This window comes from Silurus aristotelis (assembly GCF_946808225.1).
Source record: "Silurus aristotelis genome assembly, chromosome: 15".
NCBI classification, from domain to species: domain Eukaryota; kingdom Metazoa; phylum Chordata; class Actinopteri; order Siluriformes; family Siluridae; genus Silurus; species Silurus aristotelis.
Window position 1 is genome coordinate 10,092,537 of NC_139588.1, and position 9,629 is coordinate 10,102,165.

At 38.8% G+C, this 9,629-nt stretch overlaps 1 protein-coding gene across 1 annotated transcript; it reads left to right on the forward strand.

Annotated features, from left to right (window-relative positions):
- Positions 1-1,259: 1,259 nt before the first annotated feature.
- aqp4 (aquaporin 4) lies at positions 1,260-6,522 on the forward strand. Its single transcript, XM_083562019.1, has 5 exons — positions 1,260-1,437; positions 2,518-2,944; positions 3,450-3,614; positions 4,996-5,076; positions 6,052-6,522. Exons 1-5 carry the CDS (start codon positions 1,391-1,393, stop codon positions 6,313-6,315), a joined length of 984 nt encoding a protein of 327 aa, XP_083418145.1. The 5' UTR covers positions 1,260-1,390; the 3' UTR covers positions 6,316-6,522.
- The last annotated feature ends 3,107 nt before the right edge of the window (positions 6,523-9,629 follow it).

Sequence of the window (9,629 nt, forward strand, 5' to 3'; positions counted from 1 at the left end):
GTTTTGGAGTGTCTGTGATTTATGGAATAAGTGCAGAAATTATACAGCAAGCACCGCATGGAGCTGGCATGTAAATGTGTAGACAATTGAGTTAATTTAACCATTTTTAAATGCATCCTGTTTCACACATCAGTGCAAAGAGTTAATAGCTATATCCTATTATGTCTCAAGAGTATTTCAAATGCAGCCTTCAGCATTAAACCTGATCTCTCACCTAATGCAAATGTATGCGTGAGGGACACATGAAGAAATCGAATGTATAAACTTGTATCTGTCTGCCATTGTCTTTTACACTTGTCTGTTTTGTGTACATTTAAATCACAAATATTAACAAATATCTATGTCTATTCAACTTCCAGTGTGACTATTGACTATTGTGTCTTTCATACAACTGTTAGGAGTCTCATACGTCCCTAGTAAAAATTTGAGGTGAATATTAGGATGGTTCACAGCTTATTTCAAGAGCAAGTTTTAATTTTTTATATGTGCTGCTTCACATATCCATGGCTCTCTCTGTAATTTTCTATCACTTTCTAACATTCACAAATCCTCCTCTGCTGCCTGGACAGTCAGCAATGTAGCTGGTTTATACATGCCAGGATGGCGTGTTTTTAAGGACTATTCTTAATACATTTACATTCATATTTACTGACATTTACCAAAGACTTTTTGATGCGTTCTCATCAGCCAGCTATAAAAGTCTTTAATTTGCTCTGAATAATTACATTTACTAAATGCTTTAAACAGTGTAAATTTACAAATGTACAGTTATTCTATGACTGTTTTCTCAAATTTACATTTTAGGAAAAAATATATTTAGGGTCTATACTAAGAAATCCATGGAGACAATATTGTCTCCATGGAGACAATAAAATCAACTTAACAACAGTGTACATCTCTCTCTCTCTCTCTCTCTCTCTCTCTCTCTCTCTCTCTCTCTCTCTCTCTCTCTCTCTCTCGCTCTCTCTCTCTCTCTCTCTCTCTCTTTATCTTTATCTTTCCCTCTCTCTCTGAGGGCTGCTAGCCCCCTTTAGATGTATTTCACTGGAAAGTTGCACAGATGTTTTGGAACAATCATAAAGAATGACAATAATCAAGTATACTGTTCTGTCACCACTGAGGCTCAGTGGCAAATGAGCAGCACAGAGTTTGTTGTGTAGGGTAAAAGTTTGCCCTCATTCTATTAGAGGAGATGTTGCTCTCCTCCTACTTAATTAAAGCACACATACACACACGCACGCACAAAAACACACATGCATGCACAGGGGAAGCACACATTACTAAGAGAGCACATTGCTCGTCACATCAGTTGCATTTAGATAAATGATCACCAGGCTGATCTGATATTTGCTTTACATATTCTCATGAAGAGAATGCTGCTCAACAAGGGATGAGAGAGGAGTTTTCTAACCAAACCAAATTTTGTGGTTGTTTAAGGTTAGTCTGGTCTTTGCACTTTCCACCAGTAAGTAGCCTGTTTTTGTGTTATATGTATCCAGTACAGGGTGCACTTGTTCTTGATAAATTCCTAGAAAACATATTGTCTTTCAGTACCATGTCAACTTTACAGGTTATGGAAAACAAAATTTTTTTATTTCAATCAAACAAAATCTCAAATATTTTTCATGTAGTATGCAACAATTATGTCATTTGTTTATGCTATTATCAGCAACTGATTGTTATTACAATCATCACAATTATAAGACAATCTAACTGGTAGATTTAAAGCATTCAGTAGTATCAGTTTAATTGATGATATAGATAGATAGATAGATAGATAGATAGATAGATAGATAGATAGATAGATAGATAGATAGATAGATAGATAGATAGATAGATAGATAGATAGATAGATAGATAGATAGATATGTACTGATGTAAACTTTTATTTTAATTGAAAAATCCTCCCTTAACATTAATAACTGCTTTACACATTCCTGGCATACAGACATTTCGTTTCTCTAAACATTCAGCTGAAATATTTTCCAATTCCTCTTGTAAAACTTGCCAAAAGTGTTCTTTGCTAGTTGGATATTTATTTTTGACCTTGTGATCCCGTCATTTCAGAGCAGTTCAATAGAATATAGGTACAGTGACTGGGCAGGTTATGCCATGATAAATAATACTAGAAACGACTGTTTGCTCTCTACATAATGCTTACAAAACTTGGATGTATTCTTCTGATCATTTGTTTTGTTGTTTCCAATAAGCCACAACTTCTGCCAGACACTATAGGGACAAAAGTTCATTCCAGTCCACATTCATTCCTCATTTGTTGTTACCCTTCACTCTTCTGCGAAGGTGTTCCACTAGATCACTAGATTTTAGAGTGTGGTTGTGGAGTTATTGTCTCATTCAGCCATGAGGGTTTTAGTAAAGTGAGGTACTGATGTAGGGTGAGGAAGCCTGGAGTGCAGTCAACATCATCCCAAAGGTGTTTAATAGGGTTGCAAGCTTCATTTATTTAAATATTCTCTTCATCCTTCTTTCACTGTCTCTCTCTCTCTCTTTTCTCAGGAGGTGTGAACCCTTGTGCACCTGCACATGTGATCAAGTAATGGCTGCCTTTGAGGGTGTTTGGACAAAGGCCTTTTGGCGAGCAGTGTCTGGAGAGTTTTTGGCCATGCTGATTTTAGTGCTGGTCAGCGTGGGGTCCACTATCAACTGGGCAGCAACCACAAAGGACAGCTCTCATCCTCCAGACCTTGTTCTCATCTCTCTTTGTTTTGGCTTGTCTATAGCCACACTCGTCCAGTGCTTCAATCAAATCAGTGGTGCCCACATTAACCCAGCAGTCACGGTGGCCATGGTGGCAACCCGCAAGCTCAGTCTGGCAAAAGGCATTTTCTATTTGGGAGCACAGTGTTTTGGGGCAATAGTGGGAGCAGCTATCTTGTATGGTGTGACTCCTCCTGTTGTGAGAGGGAACCTAGGGGTCACCTCGGTCAGTTAGATGCCATTAATATTTGTGTCATAATCAGGTGCTCATATAGGGTGTTTTCGGCCATAGAGTATATAAATGGAAAGCTGGCAAGCATATAATAAGTGTCTAGTATATTGCTAATATATTGATGCAAATGTAGTCCTAGTTGCGTTCACTGAAAAAGATTAAATTTAACAATATGGCCTCCATATTTTTCTAGTAGTATTATAGTGTATTCAATTTTTAGTACATTCGATTTTCTAGCACAGTGAACAAAAGTATAGCTGTAATGTAAAAAGTATTTACTGTTGAATGTGCAGCAAGTCACTGGACATGGCATGTGCATAGATATCAAATTTATGATATGTGAAATATATAATACTATATAAAATATTATAATATAATATGACTTATAATGTATGCATTATGTAGAGATATTTTGAATTGTCTAATTAAACATAACGAAAATATAATCTTACACCTCAGTTTCTTCTTTCTTCCTAATTGCTGTTATACTTCTGTTTAGGTCAACACTCATATATCTGCTGGTCATGCCCTGGTGGTTGAACTCTTCATCACCTTTCAGCTTGTATTCACCATCTTTGCTACCTGCGACCCAAAGCGTACTGATCTGAAGGGCTCAGCAGCCCTGGCTATCGGCCTGTCAGTGTGCATCGGCCACCTGTTTGCTGTAAGTTTCTAAGTCAACTAACAGAACTAACAGAACTAAATATTTAAAAAGCATGACAGATAATTGTATAGTGGATAGTATTCTGCATTAAGCAATAATTACAGCTATAATAATCTATACTTATAGACTGTAGATTCACAGAGAGGTAGAGGCATGTGTCTAATCATATTGTTACACACAGTGTTACATAGGTAAAGCAGGCAATAGTTGCTACTAGTAGCTCACTAGCTTATTAAACATTTCCAATGTCTAAGTGTGGCAGGTGTTTTTCAGATCTCAAAGCAGCCCTCTTCCCTTGAGAATTGTAACCTAGCTCTGCTGCCAAGTGTTCATATCAAGTTTATGATGAGAAAATCTTAGGGGATAGCATGTGTGCTTGCTGCACCTAAGGGTGTTGCTAAGAATGAAAGTTGCCCTCATTTTCTCTTTATAGTCATGCATAGCAGGATTACATATTTCTATCCTTGTAGAAATATTTTTTCTTGAACTTTGTTGGTTATTAGACACTAAGGAGATGCTTCAATATTGCAATTTTGGAAATTTGTACCTGGAGCATTTTATAGCTGTTAGAAAATCCTCTATATTATCACCCACTTTCCAAAATTACAAACTTTTTTTTTTACACCACACAACGGTCACATGAGTGTACTCACTCTGATGTGCTCATGGCTGCAAACAACATTACAAGCAAGTGTGTCGTTTAAATGAATTTTAATGCAGGTTTATTGTAAATTATTATTACCTTTGCTTCACTACAATTTAAAGTGCAATAAATTACTTTTTTCTCTCCAGTAGAATGAAACTCTGAATTGTATAAATAATTACAATTTAGTTCTCACAGTTCAGTTTGTTAAGACATTTAAGTGTATTCAAACGCAATTTGTATTTATACTCACATACATTTATATTTATGGAATTTGAAAGGTGCCTTTATTTAGCAGAGCTTCATTTATACAACTGAGCAGTCGAGGGTTATGGGCCTTGACGCTGGAATTTGTCCAATGTCTTAAACTGAGAGCTACCGCTCTTAGTTGTAGGATGTACAGGAATATACCACCACTTTTTTTTTTTATATATGAGAAGTGACATAAAATGCATCAGCTGACAGATGTTGGTAAAGATCACTTGTGTTCTTATGAAATCTTCTGGAAAAAAAAAAAATTATAAATAAATAATATGCTGTAAATTAGAAATGTACTAAAATTAGATACACTGTCAGTCCACAGATAACCCAATAAATATATTTTTTTTTAGTTTGAGTTCAGGAGCTCAAGTGTAACTCTGTCTGTGTGTGTGTGTGTGTGTGTGTGTGTGTGTGTGTGTGTGTGTGTGTGTGTGTGTGTGTGTGTGTATGTTTGTGTATTTGTGCACGGTCCTTTAGATCCCCTACACCGGTGCCAGTATGAATCCTGCTCGCTCATTTGGTCCTGCAGTCATCACAGGACATTGGGAAAACCACTGGGTGTGTTATTTTGTTGTTGTTTGTTTGCCAGCATGATGTACTTCATGCAAACTTACTCATGCACACTTTGTGCCATTAAGCTTTTCTGTTTATTTTTCTGATTCTAAATTGTGTAAAAAATGCATACACAAAATTGTTCATTCATAGTTTACATTATATATTTGTCCAGATTTAATGCCTTTGACAAAAGGAGAAATCATTTTTATGGCTGAATCAGGACGGCATCATGAGGTTGCAATAGAATTTAACAAGATATATGCCAAGCACATCACACACAACACTGTTTGCAGACTGGGAGCCAGATTTGGAAGAGATGACTTTGTGTGAACACAAAGAAACTACATTCATGTGAAGGACGTTTTGTAAATAAAGTTACATTTTGTTAAAAAAAATAAAAAAATAAAAAAATAATAATAATTTAAATCCCCTATAAATGGAGACTAACCTTTATTAAAGGTTAGTCTGAGGTAGATTCATCATGCAGACATTTTGAGGACACTGTTACATAAGGATCTAAGCCATATGTATGTGTGGTGTGCTGAGCTTCTGTCTGAGGGTGTTACACTCAGAAGAGGAGTGAAGAGGAACAAAAAGCTTCTATTCTGAGGCCACATGTTTGACAGTGAAGGTCAGTAATAACGACTTCCTCAGAAAAGAATGTGGTAAAAGGCAAAGAATTACAAAGCAATGCTTTACAAGCTACTCTCAAGGACTTTAGGGTATCAGTAAAGACTGTGGTCTTTAAAGACAAAATATGTGAATGTTATATTGCTCTACATTGATCAGATGCCACTTATTGGACAGACCCCTGTGTACATTGGTGCTAGTTTCAGAGAGGTTCCTTTTGGTTGTTTATGCCAATTAAGTTTTGATTCTAGCGTAAACCAATGGCAAGGAATGTCTTTACAAACATTGTGTACAAACATTATTGTGTTCTTCTAAGAGTATCTCTTTCTCAAACACTTCCTCTGACAGGTGTATTGGTTGGGTCCGTTAATGGGAGGTGTTCTGGCAGCAGCCCTATACGATTACCTGTTCTGTCCAGATCCTGATCTGAAGAAACACTATGCCAGCATTATCTCTAGGACCTCTTTTTCCACTGCTCAGTACCAAGGCATGGAGCCAGGCACGTTCTCCAGGGACCAAACTCAGTTGATGATAAAGCAGCCAGCGTTCACAGTGGAGCATGCTGAGAGGAAGGACAGAGAGACAGCCTGTGAGGTGTTGTCCTCTGTGTGACAATTAAGGTGCACTGAGGAAAGAGTTGAGGTCTATACACTACACCAAGAGCCAGCTTAAAGAGACTGAACCGATATAGAAATGTGTGTTTGCTTGTGTGTGTAAGGGCATTGACACACCAAGCTTCTTCTTCTTTCGGCTTCTCCCATTAGGGGTCGCCACAGCGGATCAACCTTCTCCATACCCCCTGTCCTGTACATCTGCCTCTCCACCTTCAGCCAAAAGTAGCCCAATTTCCACCGGTACCCTGTTGGCTAACGTTACCTGTGGCGGTCGTTGGTAACCTGGGCCTCAACCGATCTGGTATGAAATTATGATTTCTGATCCGCATATTTGATTTGGCACATGTTTTATGCTGAATGCCCTTCCTAACGCAACCCTCCCCATTTATCCGGGCTTGGGACTGGCACTAAGAGTGAACTGGCTTGTGCATCCATAATGGCTGGGTTAAAACATTTTTTGAATGTGATGGTAATTAATTTATTTAGTGTGTATGTAAATTAATTACCATTAAATTTCTTTGCATACAGTAACTGAACTCTTTTTTTGCTTTACAAATAAAACTGTTAAATCTGTGAAATTGATTTTTTTTTTTTTGTTACATTTACATTTTTATTTATCTTTTTAATTTTTCTCCAGTGTTTTACTTCCTACATCTTCTTTCAGATAATTACTAAAAAACTAATACATTTGTATATATAAATATAATAAAGTGAAATCAATAAATTGTACCTCCAATCGGTTATAACTTGATTATGTTCGTATGAATTAGAATTAATGCGGTAGCAGTTCATCCACCTCTATGACAATATTTAGCTGTATTTCGCTGATTTGCTCCAGTAGAGGGCAGACATCACTAACCTATTTGCCAAGCATTAGTTTGACCAAGCTTCACCTCATCCAGCAAGGCATTAGGGACCACTATGAACCCGATACTCATATAGCAGGATATTGTATTTTCTGTAGTGAAATCTTGTAATAATCTACTACCTAAGTGGTCCTTAGTGGTTCCTTCTACATGGAGCAGAGAAAGACCAGAAACTTTTTTAACTTTCATAGCAAGATAGACATATAATTTTACACCTGCATTTATTTCATCTAGACCAAGAGCTGGGAAACAGACCAGTTTAAACTATTAAATATTACTACTAGTTTTTAAATCTTATCCTGTTATCTCTAAATGGCAAATAAAATATATTCTAAAAAAAAAACTATACTGTATAGTGCTAACCCTAACCCTAACCCTAACCCTAACCCATTCCATGTATAAAATTGAAATTCTCATTCAAAAAGTAGTTTTTTTTTAATGTGGCTTGATTAGGTCTTGATTTAAATCAAGCTCTATAGAAGACCAATCAAGTTCCCCTTGAGGAACTCGAAGTGCGTCAACTATGCTTTGGGAATGCTCAGCATTGTCCATGCTCTGAATCACTTGTGTAATCAGTTTAATGGAAAGCGTGGCATCACCGGATGGGTGATGTCACAACCAGGAAGCTATAAAAAGCATATGGAGTGAAGCCGGCACTAGCTTCTGTTTGTTCAGAAAGCACTCTGTGTGTGTGTTTGTGCCAAAAAAATAAGGGGGGAAAAAAGGAAAAAAAAAAAAGAAAAATGAAAGCGACTAAAAAGTCTAAGCACTTGTTTCGACTGTGTGTTCCTCCTTGCTACCGGGGGAGGGATATGCACAGCCTATGTGTCGCTTGCCTGGGAGCAAAGCATCTCAAGTGAGCTGACTGCGCAGATTGCGCTTGCATGTGGTTGCGAACAGAGGGTATCAGAGGGTTTGGAGACGGGCCTAGCCATTTCTTCTTCTGGCATTCAGCGCTTTCTTCCCTTTGTGTGGAGAGTGCACAGCTCTGCCTCTTCTCCTCTTTGAGGAGCTATTGGAGGTGATGACTCATGCCGTGGCCAAACTCGACATTGAGTGGCCGGCTGATCAGCAGAAGGCTCGCCTGTCCAGCAAACTCAACAAGCACCCTCCTGCAACACGCATCACTACCTACACACAAGGGTTAACCCTTATTCGACTCGCCTTTTCAGCTCCAAAGTCTCCCTGTATTCCAACATAGTCGGAATGAAAAAGTGCAGTTATGAGACGATGCCCCGTTTTGAAGAGATGATGGCTGGCTATCTCTCCCCGGGTGCTGTGGCATGACCTGCTTAGTAGGCAGTCTTTAGGAACGACGCACACCATGGCTGTGCTGCAGGCCTATCAGACAGACCTGCTGCTAAAGCTGAACATGGGAGAGGCAGTCAGAAGATTTGTGAGCTCTGCTGGGCTTCCAACCTAGCTCTTAGGGCTTTGAAAGAGACCACTAGGGAAATTGGCTGTTCCGTGGCCATCCTGGTGTCCACAGAAAGGCACCTATGACTCACCCTGTTGGAATTCACTTCAGGCATGGCCATTGCCTTCCTCTACCCTAGACAAGGGTATGTTTCCAAGCTGCTATGCTCCAGGCATTACTTCCTCCTGCCTTTTAGGTCACAGACAAGGAGACCTAAAAGGACTGTGTCTAGTGCGAGCATATGTCCACAAAGCAGAACTGTGGAGGATGTTGGAGCAGCTGTTTGTCTGCTATGGCCCTGGAGAACCTCCCTGCAAACAAGCAGATGCTCAGCAGATGGATTGTGGATGCTATTGCTTTTTTATATGAGTCCTCTGGTCTCCCCACTCTTTTCGAGGTCAGAACTCACTCAGACTTAGAGTGTGGCAGCCTCTAAGGCTCAGCCTTCTGGAGTTTCCCTTTCTAAGTTTTCGGACACTTTGTTTTTGTGCATGCTTTTTATACGTGGACTATTCAGCCTGTGGTCATATGTTTTCGGACACATTGTTTTTGTGTTTTTCTTATGTGGACTATCCAGCGTGTGGTCATAAGTGGTCAGACACTTCGTTTTTGTGTGCAGTACTGTCAGGGTGCGGGTAGTTGGACCCAAATGCAGGACGACAGTGAGGTATATATTCAAAGTCTTTAATCACAAAAACCGATTCAGGCAAAACACAGAGTCCTATCAGAACAAAAACAAAACCCATAGTGTCCGAAAACATATGACCACAGAGTGAATAGTCCACGTATGAAAAAACAAACACAAAAACAAAGTGTCTGAAAACTTACGACCACTGCCGCAGAGCGGGGAATGGCCGAGAGAGGGAACCAGGGAGAGTTTTGGAAAATAAAATACAATTAAAAAAAAACAGCAGCATTTTCTAAATTTTCCTCAAACTTGTCTTGACAAATATTTATTGGGTTGATTGGTGTGTTGGATTCCCTTTCAGTAACTCAAGCTGCGTCGAAACGTTTTGGGAACACGCTGGA